Source organism: Gracilinanus agilis, chromosome 3, assembly GCF_016433145.1.
Source record: "Gracilinanus agilis isolate LMUSP501 chromosome 3, AgileGrace, whole genome shotgun sequence".
Classification (NCBI taxonomy): domain Eukaryota; kingdom Metazoa; phylum Chordata; class Mammalia; order Didelphimorphia; family Didelphidae; genus Gracilinanus; species Gracilinanus agilis.
The window spans coordinates 28,867,671-28,883,810 of record NC_058132.1 but is presented as its reverse complement, the minus strand read 5'-3'; the positions used below and the strand labels follow the sequence as shown (position 1 = coordinate 28,883,810).

Here is a 16,140-nt window from a genome sequence, read left to right as displayed (position 1 = left end):
CATGATGCAAAGTCTCCCTGGGAGGGCTTGAGCCTCAGCCCTTTCCTCCCTTCCCCAGACCTCCCTCCCTGACATGGCTGGGGTCTCCAGAGGTAGATGTGTCCTCTGACCCTCTCCGGGCAGAGCTGGATATCACACCTGGGGCGGAGGGAGGGCTGCCTTGGCGTTCTCTGTCCCTTTTTCCACGTCTGGTGGTGTTACTTTCAAGGGGGGGGCGGTGTAGCTGCAGCCCTGGTTAACTGCCCGTCCGGGCTTTTCCTCCATGTGCCCAATGGATTCCTACCCCATAGCCAGGAGATCACAGGAAGTCCAAAATGAGGCCCAGCCAGATTTTGCATCTACTCTATTAAATCAACAAGCAACCTCCCGGACACCCAAATGAAGCCGGGCAGGATTGGGAGAGACCAATCCGTGAAGCCACAAAAATGCTTCTCAGTTCCCCAGAGGAAGGCGCAGAGCAGAGAGAGGAAGATGTTTATTCACCCACAGGTGTGTTTTTGAGAGAGTTCCCAGGTGTTCTCAAAACCACCATTTCCATAAGGACGTTGGAAGCAGGGTGGAAAGGAAATGGAACGCAGGAGATTTATGGATGATCAAAGATGCACAGCCCTTTGGAGACTGGGAGGCGATATAACTAGTTGTGGATAGAGTGTTTTGGAGTACCAAGACCTGTGTTCAAATCATATATCTTGGCTGTGCAACCAAGGCTGAATCACTCGGAGCCACCATTTTCTCACCTATAAAATGCCCGTGGGGCCCAGATAAGAAAATGTTTTTAAATGGTTTACAAAAGGGGAAAAGACCTACTTGTACAAAAACATTTATAGCAGCTCTTTTTGTGGTGGCAAAGAATTGGAAATTGAGATGATGCCCACCAACTAGGGAATGGCTGAACAAAGTGCGGTACTGTAAATATGAAAAATGATAAAGGCTGTGATAATAATATAAATTAGTATTTTAATTAAAGCCATTTTGATAGATAAAATCATTAGACCACGCGCTTGTAAGCATTCAAAACTGCCGCCACCTCCATTTTGTCTCCTGTTTCCTGGCCATGGCCTACTCGCAAAGAGAGCACTCCCTCCTAACCCACGAGATTTAAGCTCTCCCCTGTGTCAAGACATAGGAGACGGAAATCAGTTGGACCATGTTGGATCACGGGAAATGTAGTTTTATACATTTCCCAAATTACTTTTTACAATTCCCCGTGAGGTCCGGCAAAAAAAAAGGTTAGTCCTTTTTTCTTCGCTGGACCTGTAAAAATAGCAACTTCTAAAATTTTCAGGAATTTTGGGGATAAAAGAAATAGATGAACAAATGGTTAAAATTAGACGCATTGACAAAAAACCAATTTGGGGGGCTGTCCCCCACTGGCACAGTGTACAATTTAAAACAATACATACAACTCAATTTCAACTCCCCATAGTTCAATCAACTGCACCCCAAAGTTCAAAGTTTGGTCTTCATGGTACAGTGAAGGCTTTTCAGACATCTTCATGGTGTCTTCACCAAAACAAGTTCGTCGTCTGGATTCTGGGGAGATGGCAAGGTCCTTATCCTGAAATTATTCTCAAAAGAATTTAAACCTTACATTATAGATTACAAAACATACATTTTCTTCTAAGATTTTATATAATTCCCCGTGAAATTACTCCTAAAAGAGTTAAATAAATATACATATATTTTTACATTATCGAATTTTAAAAAACTTAACAGATATCCCCGTGAGGTAATTCTTAAACACACCTTTTTTCTAAAAAAGGGTATCTCAGGTCAGCTAAGGATGAGTGGCTGAGTCCTGGGGGTTTATATGAATTCAATTGGCAAAATAAAAAGAATAAAATTCAAGAAAAAAGAAAAAATTAACTTGTGAAATGTAAAATGTGCAAAAAAATCTGGGGAAAATAAACTTAGACCTTTGAATGAAGGTCTAATTAAAGTGAATTCACAGTGTGCAATTACCCATTCAGGGCCAGGACATAAGGAAAATGTCTCTCTCTGATCTGACTTATCATCAGCTTTTTAGGGAAGTGAGCCAAGTAAATAACCAATCTTAGGTGCTTTCTAGGAATCTAAGTCGAGGGGACCCACGTCCTCTAAAGTTTTAGAAAAGACTGGGACTCCAGGACTCAAACCCAATTTCAAGCCCTAATGTATTGGCATAGAACTGCTATTTTGCAGATCTTAGTCAGTCAAGTCTCTGACCATGTGCTTTTTTTAGCACTATTAATGGCTTTCATATTCCCTTCTGGAATCAGAAAGGCATTTAAATCACAGTCCTATAGGCTCAGGTATTTGCTGTAGACTCAGAAAAAGGATAAATAATGATTATATATGTACTTCCAGTACAAGATGATAAAAAGGGAAAATCAATTTCTCATTAGAAAAATGTTTCAAAAATCAAAAAAAAAAATATATATATATATAGCTTAGAACTAGAAGGGTTATGTTACCCCAAAATGAGGTTTTCATTTTGTGAGTGAAAATGGATCTTACAAAAAGCAGATTCACAATGCACATTCAAATAGAGTACCATTATTTCCAGTAGCACATTTTAAAACAATAAATAATGATGTTCAAAATTATATACTTGTTACAACTTTTAACCCTTGGCAAATGCTGTTATTGCTTCCATAGCAAAATGTGATATTTAAAAAAGAAACCTTCTGGTATAATCATCCTCAGATAAGAATATACAGGAGCTCCTTGGCTTCCTGTTTTTAAAAAAATCCTGGATAGGAATGCTTCTACCCATTTAAGGCAATAATATCTCTTATAATAAAATATCTAAAAGCTTTATCCTTTAAGACAACAATTTCTTAAGGATTTAAAGTAAAAGTTAAAAAAGATCTCTTGTAAAATTACAAGGTAATATTTAAAGCATGGAAACTCTCAAGGTTCTTTGCAATTACCAAGACAGAATAAATTTTAAAGACATGTGCTCTATAAGATGTTCATAGGTGGTACATATAACCGCATTGTTTCTGATACAGTAAGCTTTAAGTAAATTAGTAAATATAATAACATCATAAGCAGAAACTTCATTAGCGTAAAATGATTCAGTGCAACAGGAATATCAACGAAGTAAGCAAGATTAATTAACAAAACTAATTAGCAATATACAGTAAGATACAGTCTTTTTAAAACAGAAATAAAGCTCATTCAGTTCCGAGGTTTTAAAAGTTCACCCCTGATTTCAATTTAAGGTTCTTTTGATTGAGTTCTGCTGAGTTTAAGGGTTTTTTTTTTTTTATCACCAGTCTTTGCTATCAGTTCAAAGTTCTGAGCAGGTATGGGGTGAATAGGCTTCCCCTAAGTTCAGTTTTTTTAATAATCGCAAAAGTTTGAATAGGCCAAGCGCCTGAGAGGTTCAGATGCTAGGTCCACGTGGGCTTGGGGTTAGAGGAGAAAAGCTCAGGAAAACTACCCACGTGTAGAGTCTGTGTGGGTTGTTGCCTAATTAGGTCTAAGGCTAGAAATAGGGAGAAAGGGGAATATACCCAAATGGTTTGCGTCAGAGCTGAAGCAGTCTCTGGAGGTCTCGATCTCAGCAAAGGCGGCAGGACTGGGTTCCGTCCTGGAAATCTCAGGTTCTGGAGCTCGGGGTTGAAGTGGAAGTGGTCAGGATCAGCAGCATCAGCAGCAAGAAAAGCATCAGCAGCAGCAGCATCAGCAGCAGCACATTGGCTGGGCTCCGGCATTTTAGTTTAAAGCCAAAAGCCCGAATCGGCTGGCCTGACCTCCCTCCCAAGGTGGCTTGGGCTGGACTGGCCGGCTGAGTCCCACTGGAGGCAAAAACGTGCTCTTGCTTTTAGCAAAAGCATGGCAAGGAAAGTCACTTTCCTTTTTTAAAAAAGTGCTCAAAAGAGCTGAGCCAGATGGCCAAAAAGCAGGCATGGCTATAGTTAGGCTATCTAGAAAATTCGCTTCTGAGACTCTGGGTCCCAGAGCCGCATGGCTTTTTCCTCTTAGGCTATCTAGAAAATTGAAAATTCTATTTCCAAACTTCTGGTTGCCATAATTGTAAATATGAAAAATGATAAAGGCTGTGATAATAATATAAATTAGTATTTTAATTAAAGCCATTTTGATAGATAAAATCATTAGACCACGCGCTTGTAAGCATTCAAAACTGCCGCCACCTCCATTTTGTCTCCTGTTTCCTGGCCATGGCCTACTCGCAAAGAGAGCACTCCCTCCTAACCCAGGAGATTTAAGCTCTCCCCTGCGTCAAGACGTCGGAAACGGAAACCAGTTGGACCATGTTGGATCACGGGAAATGTAGTTTTATACATTTCCCAAATTACTTTTTACAGTACATGTTGGTGATGAAAGACTATCGTGCTTGTGTAAGGAAAGAAGAACAGGAAAAAGCTGGAAAGAGCTCCATGAACGGATGCAGAGTGAAATAAGCAGAACCAGGAGAACATTATACATAGTAACAGCAATATTGTCTGATGATCATCTGTGAAAACTTGGCTCCTCTCAGCAAAGCAAAGCAAAGATCAGGGACAATCCTGAAAGACTAATGACAGGGATGTTCTCTACCTCCAGAGAAAGAGTCAGATGGATGCAGATCGAAATGGACTTTCTTTCTCATCAATATATTCAGTTTTATTTTGGGATTTGGGTTTTATATGAGTTCGCTCTTATAACAATGACCAACTTGATCAATGACACATGTAAAACCCAGTGGAATTGCTCGTTGGCTACAGGAGGGGAGGTGGGAGGAGGGGAGAGAAAGAACATGAATCAGGTAACCATGGGAACATCTTCTAAATTAATTAAATAAATAAACTTAATTTTAAAAAATGACCAATTGGAAAGTACGTGTTGCTTGATAATAAAAATAAAATAAAAAATTTTAAACTAAAATGCTTTACAAACGCCAGATATCATCGTCTCGTCCTGAATTCTTATTTAAAAAATTTTTAATAACAAATTTTCAGATAAGTCTTTGAAGTTATATGATCCATATTGTCTTCCTCCTTTCTTCCCTCCCTCCTCTCGGAGCTGACAAGCTGGGTTATACATGCATTATCTTTTTAAAAAAATCTTTCATTTTATTCCAATAACAAATTTACACATAAGTTTTCCAAAGTTACATGATTTGTGCTATCTCCCTCCCGGCGCTGACAACCAATCCAATCTGGGTTATACATGTGCTATCACGCAAAACATATTTCCATATCATTCATTTCAGTGAGTGAATAATCTTATAGAGCCCAAACCCCCAAAGTATACCCAAATAAACAAGTGATGAAATATATGCTTTTGCCTGTGTTCCTACTCCAACAGTTTGTCTTCTCATTTTTTTTTTTTTAACCCTTGTACTTCGGTGTATTGTCTCATAGGTGGAAGATTGGTAAGGGTGGGCAATGGGGGTCAAGTGACTTGCCCAGGGTCACACAGCTGGGAAGTGTCTTGAGGCCACATTTGAACCCAGGACCTCCCGTCTCTAGGCCTGACTCTCACTCCACTGAGCTACCCAGCTGCCCCTTGTCTTCTCATTTTACGGATAAGGAGACTGAGGTCAAGAGAGGTCAAGACTTTTGCCCAGAATCACGGAGCTAATTGTTGGAGCTTTTCCCCTGCCCCAGAGGCTAGGCCAGGGGTTCCCAAACTTTTTTGGCCTCCCACCCCCTTTCCAGAAAAAATATTACTTAGCCCCCTGGAAATTAATTTTTAAAAAAATTTTAATAGCAATGAATAGGAAAGATATATGTATTAATGTTTCTACCTTTTTCGTAAAATATAGGAAAGGTGTAAATTAGAAACATTGAACTTTGAAATTATGAAACTATTTATTGAACTCAGAAATGCACCTGTGGCCATCACCGCTTCCCTGGATCTGGATCGCTGCAGCACCCACCAGGGGGCGGTGGTGCCCACTTTGGGAATCACTGGGTTAGGGGGACCCAGGAGTCCTGGTTCTTCTTTCGTTTGAGTCACCAAACTTCAGGAGGTTTCACCCTCAGGGTTTTGGCTCCCCCCTAAGGTTAGAGCTCAAAGAGCCTCTGGGTCTGTTTCATGATCAGTGCTAGCCATGAGAATAACATGGTGGGAACTGGATAAATCCACTAAGGGGAGGGGGATCAGGTTAGTGTAGATGTGTGCGCAGAGGTTAAACAGCTTTGTCTAGCAATAGCCCAAGAGTTGCTGAGATGACGAAGGGAAGGAGATCCAGCATCCTGAGGCTCCCCAGCCCTGGTCCCTCCAGTCCTAACAAGCCCCCCTGGTCATCTCTGACCTCTCCATCCATCCCTGTGCCTAGCTTTAGTTAACATTTACCGATTACCATGTACCACCTAGTGGCAAAAGGCTAGTGAGGTTGATACCTTTCAGCTAGACTATTGGGAAAGTTCCCAACAAACACTGACTGATTAAGGACCTACTATGGGGGCAGCTGGGTAGCTCAGTGGATGGAGAGTCAGGCCTAGAGACGGGAGGTCCTGGGTTCAAATCCGGCCTCAGACACTTCCCAGCTGTGTGACCCTGGGCAAGTCACTTGACCCCCATTGCCCACCCTTACCACTCTTCCACCTAGGAGCCACTACGCAGAAGTTAAGGGTTTAAAAAAATTTAAAAAAAAAAAAAAAAAGACCTACTATACGCTGGGCACTGCTAGATGCTGGGATTCCTAAGGACAAAATAAAAAATAGTGTCTGGTTTCCTTCTCCCCATTCAATGTAAGTGCCCTGAGGGAAGGGTCTGGTTAGTTTTGTCTTCTTCACAGTGTCTGACTCAATCCACAAGCATTTAATACTGGGCCGGGCCAGGCACTGGGGAATCAAAGGCAAAAAGCAAAATAATATATAAATAAGGAAATGAATTCTAATAGGGCGATGTGTACTTACATGAGTATATGCAGTATAAATTAAAAGAAAATAAATAGAAGTTAGCCAAATGCAAGGGATTTAGGAAAGGAGACTGGGAAGGGCTCCATGTAGAAGGGGACGATTTGGGGCAGCTGGGCGGCTCAGTGGATTGAGAACCAGGCACAGAGATGGGAGGTCCTGGGTTCAAATGTGACCTTGGACACTTCCTAGCTGTGTGACCCTGGGCAAGTCACTTAACCCGCCACTGCCTAGCCCTGACCACTCTCTTGCCTAGGAGCCAATACACAGTATTGATTCTAAGATGGAAGGCAAAGGCATTAAAAAAAAAAATGATTGAGGGGCTGTGTCTGGAAGGAGGGGTAGGTAAAGAGGGAGCACATTCTAGGCATGGGGAGCAAAAGCAGGAAGACGGGAGATGAAAATCCCCTGGTGAGGAACAGATAGAAGGCTCTGAAGGGGCTGGAAAGCCAGGTTGGGGGCCGATTGGGAAGGGCTTTAAAAGTGAAATCGAGTTTAGTTTCCTCATCTATAAAAATGAGACCATCAAACTTACTAGACGCTGAGGTTCTTTCCAATTATAAATTTGTAACTCTGAGCTTATCCCAGTAACGACAGGGAGTCACTGATGTTCACTGAGTGGGAGAATAACAGTCAGGGCTGTAGAGAAGGAAAATCATTTTTGGCAACTATATGGAGGATGGATTGCAGAGAGGTCTTGAATCAGGGAGACGAGTTACAAAGCTATTGAAATAGTCTGGCCAATCTAGAGAGAGGAGGTCCTGGGTTCAAATATGGTCTCAGATGCTTCTCAGCTGTATGACCTTGGACAAGTTACTTAACTCCAATTGTCTAGTCCTTGCTGTTTTTTTTTTTTTTGTGTTAGAACCAAAATATAGTTTAGATACTAAGAGAGAAGGCAAAGGTTAATAAAAGAAAAGAAGAGAAGAGAAAAGGAGAGAAAAGAAAAGAAAAGGAGAGAAGAGAAAAGAAAAGAAAAGAAAAGAAATAGTACAGCCAGGAAAGATGTGATGAGGACCTAAATCTAAGATGGTGGCTGTGTGAGTACAGAGAAGGGCTCAGAGGGTAGAAATGTAGTGGTACAAAATAGCTAATGTAGACATATTTTACATGATTTCATATTTATAATGGGTATCATAGTTCTTGTCTTTTTTTTTTTTTTAACCCTTACCTTCCGTCTTGGAATCAATACAGTGTAGAGCAATAAGGGCTAAGCAATGGGGGTCAAGTGACTTGCCCAGGGTCACACAGCTGGGAAGTGTCTGTGAACCCAGGACCTCCCATCTCTGGGCCTGGCTCTCAATCCACTGAGCCACTCAGCTGCCCCCATAGTTGACCATTCTTGGGGAAGCTGAAACTGATGTTGAAATTAAGTACTATGTATTCTGGTGCCACCTAAAGGCCGTTAGAGTTTTAGCATTTACAGAACCTTCCATGTCATTTGTTTCTCACAACCACCCTTCAAAGTAGGTGATATTGTTCCCACTTTACAGATGAGGAAACTGAGGCTAAGAAGGTGAAATGACTTGCTTGATAGCTAGTAAGTGCCTGAGTGAAGATTTGAACTCAGGTCTTCCTGATTCCAAATCTATCAGTTTTGTTTTTTTTCTTCTTACCTTTTCTAACGACCTGGCCAAGCCTCCTAAACCAGATCTGTTCTAGAGCTCAACCTAACCATCCACACAGATTAAAACAGAATCACTTCCATTTGAATTGTCTTAGGAAGGTCCTGAAGGTACAGGTAAGATAAGGACCAGACACTGAGGTCTTTTCTCAGCCTGAACTGTCAAGCTTCACTACTGCAGAGGGCCCAGCTCTGATGGGTTGGCCATGTTGGTCTGAATGCCAAATGTTTGTTTGCCTAAAAGGCTATTTTATAGAGAGCTCACACAAGGCAAATGCACACAGAGGTCAGAAGAGATACAAGGACACTCTCAAGGTCTCTCGGGAGAACCATGTTGTCAATTGTGAGTCATGGGAGACCCTGGCACAGGACCGTTCAGCACGGAGTGCCCACCTCAAAGAAGACGGCAGTGTTCTACGAGCAAAGCAGAACTGCAGGAGCTCAAAAGTGGGATGCACAAATCTAGAGCCCTCCCCATCCCCAATGTTCATAGGGCTGTTGGTGCCCGGCTCATACTGGTTTGATCAGTCACAGTCAGACACACTGTACATGGACCCTGACAGTGATGTCTGTAAAAGTGAAATTTGGGAGATGCTATCTAAAAGTATATATATTTTCTATGGACACGTGGAAATTGTCAAACTACATTTCCCCGTGGTCCAACGGGTTTCCGTTTCCGGTTCTTTGGGCGTGGGGACGCCTGCGTCTCCATGCAGAGAAGAGTTTAAATCTCCTGGGTTAGGAGGGAGTGGGCTCTTGGCCAGCAGACTCGGGAGGAGACAGGAGACAATTATGGCTAGGCGGCAAGTTTTGAATGCTTACAAGCGCGTGGTCTAATAACTTTATCTATCAGCATGGCTTTAATTAAAATATTAATTTATATTATTATAGCAGCCTTTATTATTTTTCATATTTATACGTCATTTGGTCCTCTTCTAGCACCAAGTGCCAAGCACTGGCTTAAGTGATTAGTAAAACGACTCACACTAAATGAGCCATCTTATCTGCTTTTCTAACATCTTTAGTTAAAATACCAACTTTAATCAGGAACCCAACTCCAAACCAACCTTGTTCCCACACAAAAACCACTTTATCTGCTTTGTTAAGTTTCCACTACAGTAGGGACAATCCTGTGTATAACAGGAGGAGAAGCTGGTAAAGGAAGTCCAACTTGGTCATTTTACACACAGTTTTAGGTTTCGACCTGGAATTAAAATAATAAACACGGACCAACGCATGAAAGGCACAAGCTTTCTCAGAAAATCTAACTTCATAGACACTCAACAAAGGTTGGGTGAGGGATTGGCCCATCTCATCCTTGTCTCCCTGGGACAAAACACAGGGTCCCCCACAGAGAAGAGGCCTAGTCTCTCCAGCTCTCCAATCCCCCCAAACCCATTTAAGTCTCCAGAGTGAAGAAAACTCTGCCCACTGTTCAGCTCACATTGGCACCTGAGATGTGCTGTTCTGGAGAGGTGCTTTGAGATCTTGGCTATGCCCACCTAGGAAGGGGCCCATGAAATACCTACAGGCAAAGGCAGGTAACTCCAGGTTCATGGGCGCCAGAAGTCGGGGTAGGTGGGTAATGTTGTTTCCCCTCTCCTTCCCTCCCCAGCCTGCTATGGACATTCAAGGACACTCAACACTTGCTTGATTCCAACAGTTTATTTTAACATGATTCAGGCCCCTCAGGGTAGGAGTAGCCACAGATCACATTCCCCCCACTCTGAGGGAAGAAGGGATCCAGCCCCAGACATTGGGGTGGGGGAGAAGGGAGGAAAAGGAAGCTGCTCAGATCTTGCCAGGGAAGGTTTCTTCTGCTCTGCGATCATCCCAAGTATTCACCTGCAGATGATAGAAAAATACCAACCTCCTTCAGGCCTTATTCTATTTATTTCATGTGACCCACATTCCTTTATCTCAGCACTCCCACCCCAAAAGCTTATTCCTTCTTTCTCAGAAGAAAGAAGGGCAGAGACTTTCTCAGGGTCCCACAAAGGTCAAGGCTAGTACCTAGGCTTCCTCGCTCTAGGACACAATTAGCCCCTGCACTGTGGGGAGCTAATCCTAAGCAGGGGCAAAAGGCAGGCAAGTTTCAGGTCCCGGTAAGCTGGAGAGATAGCATGGCACTCTTGGTTAGGAGAGTCACTAAAGGCCAGCAGGTAGAAATGGAAGGATGGACCCAGTACACCCCCTCTCCCTCCCAAACAAAAACAAAGCCTCCCACAGCCACATACCCAGGACAAGGGACAGAGGGACTTGTAGACACGTTTGTACCACTGGCAGACAGACACATCACCACCTCTTGCAGTCATGGCCTTCTCACAACGGTGAAAATCTAGGAGGTGAAAGGAGATGGCTTTAGTAGCTGGCCTGGAGGAGATGGGAGAAGCCCCCGGGGTCTGGGGGAACGAAACTGAATCTCAGGGTCTGCGATCCCAAGAGGGGGCCAGACACCTGCAAATCACCAGCATTTCTTGTCTACTCTGTGCCAGGCATGGAGACACAAAGAAAGTCTCTTCCCTCTGACATCCTATTGAATTGCAGAAGTACTTTGGGGCTCAGGAAGGAAGGATTCCTATAACACAGACAGGGATTCTGAACTTTCTTTGTATCATGCATCCCTTTGGAAGTCTGGGGAATCTTGTGGACTTTTTCTCAGAATGTTTTAAATGCATAGAAATAAAACACATAGGATTATGAAGAAGACCAAGCATAGGGAAATATAGTGTGTTTGGTATCCTTTGTATTGGTTTTGTATTGTCTAGTTAAAGCAACCACCACCACAACCACCCACGTTCAGGCTTATGCTGGGAGGAGAGGCTGAGAGCATGTACTGGGTGGGGCTGGTGGTGGTGGTGGTGGTGGGGCCTCTACATACCCAGGTAGTTCTGCCAGCAGTTACGGGTCTGGTTCTGATTGGGGAAGCGGCTGTCAAAGGGTGCAGTGCGGTAGTTTCGGATCTTGGTCTTGATATCCTCAGACATGGTGGCTCCTGGTGACTGGAGGGACAGCAGAGGGTCACTCAGGGACCCTGAGACCAATGGAATAAAGCCCCTCCCCACCCCACTGTGGTCTGGTCCATCCGGGCAGGCAGGGCCAAAGGGGCAGCAGGTAGAGACCGAGGGTTCTGAGGCCCAGGCCTGTTCAGTGTGGAAGAATGAGGAAGGAGGTGGTGTCTGGAGGGGCTACAGGCTGGTCTATGTGGAGGTGGAGACAGATGGGCTGCTATGTGATACATCCAGGCACAACCACTGGGCTGGGGGCTAAAGGAGAGTGGATGGTGTGTGGGGGATTGGGGACAAGGGAATCTGGAAGATCTGGAAGGCCTGGGTGGGGATTGGGGGTAGGGGTGGATAGAGGGCAGGGTCCTGGCAAATGGCTGTGTGCAGACGGCCAGGTACATGGTATATAAACAAGTAGAAAGGGACAGCTGTGTGGCTCAGTGGACAGAGTCCAGCCTAGAGATGGGAGGTCCTGGGTTCTAATGTCGCTTCAGACACTTCCTAGCTATGTGACCCTGGTCAAGTCACTTAACCCCCACTGCCCAGCCCTTAGTGCAATTCTGCCTTGGAACCAATACACAGTATGGATTCTAAAACAGAAGGGAAGGGTTTAAATAAAATAAAATAAAATAAACAAGTGGAGAGAGCAGGGTATGCAGCAGTATGTGTGAGATTCTCTATATGTGTATATAATGGGGGGGGGGCGTGGTACATTCAGGGATATGTTGTTAATGGGCAGAAGTAGAGGCTGGGGGCACTGAGGCAAGTATGGAGATATTAGGGTGAGGGGTCCCTGAGGAGGGGATGGGAGGCCAAAAGGTGAACTGTCTGCTCTAGGTGATAAAGCTGTGGAATATGGTGTGCAGCCCTCAGATTAGTGTAGAAGATGGGGTACAGGAATATAGGAGAGTACAAGAGGTTGTGATTAATGACACAGACAAGTGTAGAAGGCGGGGTCTGTGGTACATATGAAGGAGTGTAGGATGTGGGATGCAAAGCATATGGCTGTGATGGTGAGGTGCAGATATCTGTTAACCACAATTAGTATAAAGGTGAGAACACAAGGTGGGTTGCCCAGGATCTATGGAAGTGCAGGGGCTGAGCTATGGGGGATGGGGTGCTGCATTCTGGTGAGTGTAGAAGGTAGGGTACAGGGTATATATGGAGTGTGCAGAATACGGACAAGCATCAAAGGTGGATATGGGGGCTCTATGGGGGTGCAAGGACTGTAATAGATGGGAGGGACTGCACAGCCAGTGTGGAAAATGGGATAAGGTATACAGCATTCAGGAGAGTGTATAAGAAAGGGATCAGAGTATATGGCTGTGCTATATGGGAAGGATGCATAGCATAGAGGAGAATCGAAGGTGGGGTGTAGAGTACATGAGGATACTGGTTAGATATACGGGAGGGGTGCCCCAGCATTCAGGTGAGTGTAGAAGATGGGGCACAGGGCAAATATAGGGAGCATAGGGTTCAGAAGGTGGGGTATAAGGTATATAACGGAGAATACTGAAGGTGGGATACATTAAAAACATGAGGGTGTGGGGGCAGCTGGGTAGCTCTGTGGATTGAGCTAGGCCTAGAGAAGGGGGGAGGTCCTGGATTCAAATATGGCTTCAGACACTTCCCAGCTGTGTGACCGACCCTAGGCAAGTCACTTAACCCCCATTGCCTAGACCTTACCACTCTTCTGCCTTGGAGCCAATACACAGTATTGACTCCAAGATGGAAGGTAAGGGTTTAAAAAAAAAAAAAAAAAAAAAAGGGGGTGCTGGCTGTGATATCTAGGTTCCAGCATTTGGGACGTGTATTAGGCAGAATATATGGTATAAACTAGGGTGCAAAGGGCTGCGATATGGGGAAAGGGTGCAAGGCAGACAGGCAGGATGGGATGCAAGGTGTATATGGGGAAGAAGATGAGGTTAATAGTAGATATGGGGGGCAGAGGGCTATGATATATAGGAGAGCACAGCCTTCAGGTTGTGAAGATGAGGCGCAAAGGGCTCTGATAATATGGGAAGAGTGCAAAGCATACAGGCCGAGTGCAGAGGGTGGGGTGCAGGGTGCTACAATTTATAAGCCTTCAGGTAGTGCAGAAGGTGGGGTTGAGGGTATACATCAGGATACAAAGGCTATAATGTATATTCTGACAGATGAGGTACAGGGCATATATCGGGGTGCGGGGAGCGCAACGTTCAGGCAGTGCAGAAGATGGGGTGCAGGGCATGAATGGGGGTACAAAGGCTACGATGAGCTAAGTTCGGCTTTCAGGCAGTGGTAGAAAATGAGATGCAGGGCATATATTGGGGTACAAGGGATGCGCAGGCCCCTGGCAGTGCAGGTGAGGTACATGGTCTATATCGGGGTGCAGGAGTGCGCAGCCGTCAAGGTACGCAGCCCACAGGCAGGGCGGAGGCCTGGGCATGGACATATCGAGGGGAGCGCAGCAAAGGACAAATGCAAAAAGAGGGGTAAAGGGTATCCAAGGGGCTGGGGGGCTCCCGCACACCCGGGAAGGGGGAGGTCACCTGAGGTCGCTCCCGCCGCTGTCACTGTCGCTGTCTCTGCTGCTAATCCCGCGGGCACCGCAGACTCAATGTGACCCTCAGCGCTAAGGGTCCGAGGCCGGAAACGGAAGCGTAAGCCCGGGACGCAGAGCGAGCAAGAAGGAGGCGAGGCTGACTTCCGGAAGAAGCTAGAGAGGCTGCGGAGGCGAGCGCTGCGTGCCCCCATTGGACCACATGGCACGCCCGTCACATCCCGAAGAGCCAATCCTCATCGAGAGCGCCGGAGCCCGATTCTGTCCCGCCCCCTTGTTCCTCTTCTCCCTCCTCCCCTCTTCTTTAAAAAACATATATATATTTTAATACCAGATTTCCACATAAGTTTTCCAAAGTTATATGATCCATATTGTCGCTCTCCTTTCTTCCCTCCCAGGCTCCAGGACTCCCGCGACATCTTTCAAGAGCCCGAAATTTTTTTTAAATTAATTCTTTGTTTTTTAGTCCCAAATTCTCTCCTTCCCTCCTGCCCATCCTCTACCCATTGAGAAGATACGCAATGTATCCACTGTACGTGTAAATCATGCCAAACATTTCCATATTATTCGTGCTGCAAAAGATAAATAAATGGACAAAGACACAAAAAAACAAGAAAAATAGAGAAAGTGCAACCAGTCTGCATTAATGTGCACCCATGGGTTCTCTCTGGAGGCGGCGGATGGCATGTTTCATCATGGGTCCTTCAGAATTGTTTGGGATCACTGTATTGCTGAGAACAGCGAAGACATTCATAAAGTGTTCATGGAACGATATTGCTGTCACTGTACATTGATCTGTTCTGTTCACTTCACTCTGCTTCAGTTCACATAAGTCTTCCCAGGATTTTCTGAAATTGTCCTACTCTGTCATTTCTTATAACACAGTAGTATTCCATTACAATCATTTGCCACAATTTGTTCAGTCATTCTCCAACTGATGCTCATTTCCTCAGTTTCCAATTCTTTGCCACAGCAAAAGGAGCCCCTAGAAATATTCTGGCACCAACAAGTCCTTTTCCCTTAAAAACAAAACAAAACAAACAAACAAACAAAACCTCTGGGATACAGACCTAATAGTGATATTGCTGGGTCAAAGGGGATGCACAGTTTTATAGCCCTTTGGGCTTAGTTGCAAATTATTCTCCAAAATGGTTAGACCAATTTTCAACTTCACCAACAATGCATTAGCATACCTGCTTTTCCACACCCTCTCCAATATCTTTCATTTTCCTGTCCCATCATGTTAACCTGTTATCTTCCTGCACAGTGCTAATAGGTTCTAGAACAAGGAAGGGTAAAAGACAGATCCTGACCTACTGCAGCTCAGAGTCCAGCTGGAGAGACAACATACAAATACATTCAAATAAGCTAGATACAGAATAAATAGGAAGTAATTAACGGAGGGAACACACTAGAATTAAGGAGATCAGGAAAGACTTCCAGTAGAAGTGAGGTTTTAGTTGGGACTTGAAGGAAACAGGGGAGAAAGCAGGAAGTGGAGATGAGGGACAGCATTCTAGGTATGAGGGAAAATGCCTAAAGTTAGATCTCTCATATATATTTATATATAAATTACAAATATATTTTATTATATTTATATTTGTTTGTACATAGATATCTATTTATATAATATGTGTTATATAAACATAGTTTATTTCTATTTATAATATATGATATATATTTTATTGTAATATAATATAAATAATATATAATATAATATATGTATTTACATAGATATGTTTTCTCTCCCATTAAATTGTGAAATCCTTGAGGACAGGCACTATTTCTATTCTTCCATGAAACTCTCGGGCTTAGCATAGGGCTTCCAGACTTAGCTACCTCACACCACTCACACGGCTAGGGCGGACAGTTATTCTTTCTTACTCTCTGAGCCAGATCCATTGCTCCATCCCACCCTGACATTGCCAAGTCCAGATTCACAGGAGAAGGGCCACCACCATGGGCTTACACTCATATTTATTCAAGATTCTAGGGCTAGACAGCTTTATTGTGAAGAAGTCCACACCCCCTTTCAACACATCTAGAGCTTTGAGCAGCTAGGTGGCACCATAGTACATAGAATTGCAAGCCCGGAGGCAGGGAGACTCCTTC

The 16,140-nt window shown here is 44.2% G+C and overlaps 1 protein-coding gene across 1 annotated transcript; it reads right to left on the bottom strand.

The window, feature by feature from the left end:
• Window positions 1-10,131: 10,131 nt before the first annotated feature.
• On the bottom strand, window positions 10,132-14,133 carry LOC123243030 (cytochrome c oxidase subunit 6B1). The gene is made up of 4 exons (XM_044671198.1): window positions 14,018-14,133; window positions 11,363-11,483; window positions 10,719-10,819; window positions 10,132-10,326 (listed from the first exon to the last, which is right to left on the bottom strand). The coding sequence occupies exons 2-4, from the start codon at window positions 11,466-11,468 to the stop codon at window positions 10,273-10,275; spliced, it is 261 nt and encodes an 86-aa protein (XP_044527133.1). The 5' UTR covers window positions 11,469-11,483; window positions 14,018-14,133; the 3' UTR covers window positions 10,132-10,272.
• Window positions 14,134-16,140: the final 2,007 nt, after the last annotated feature.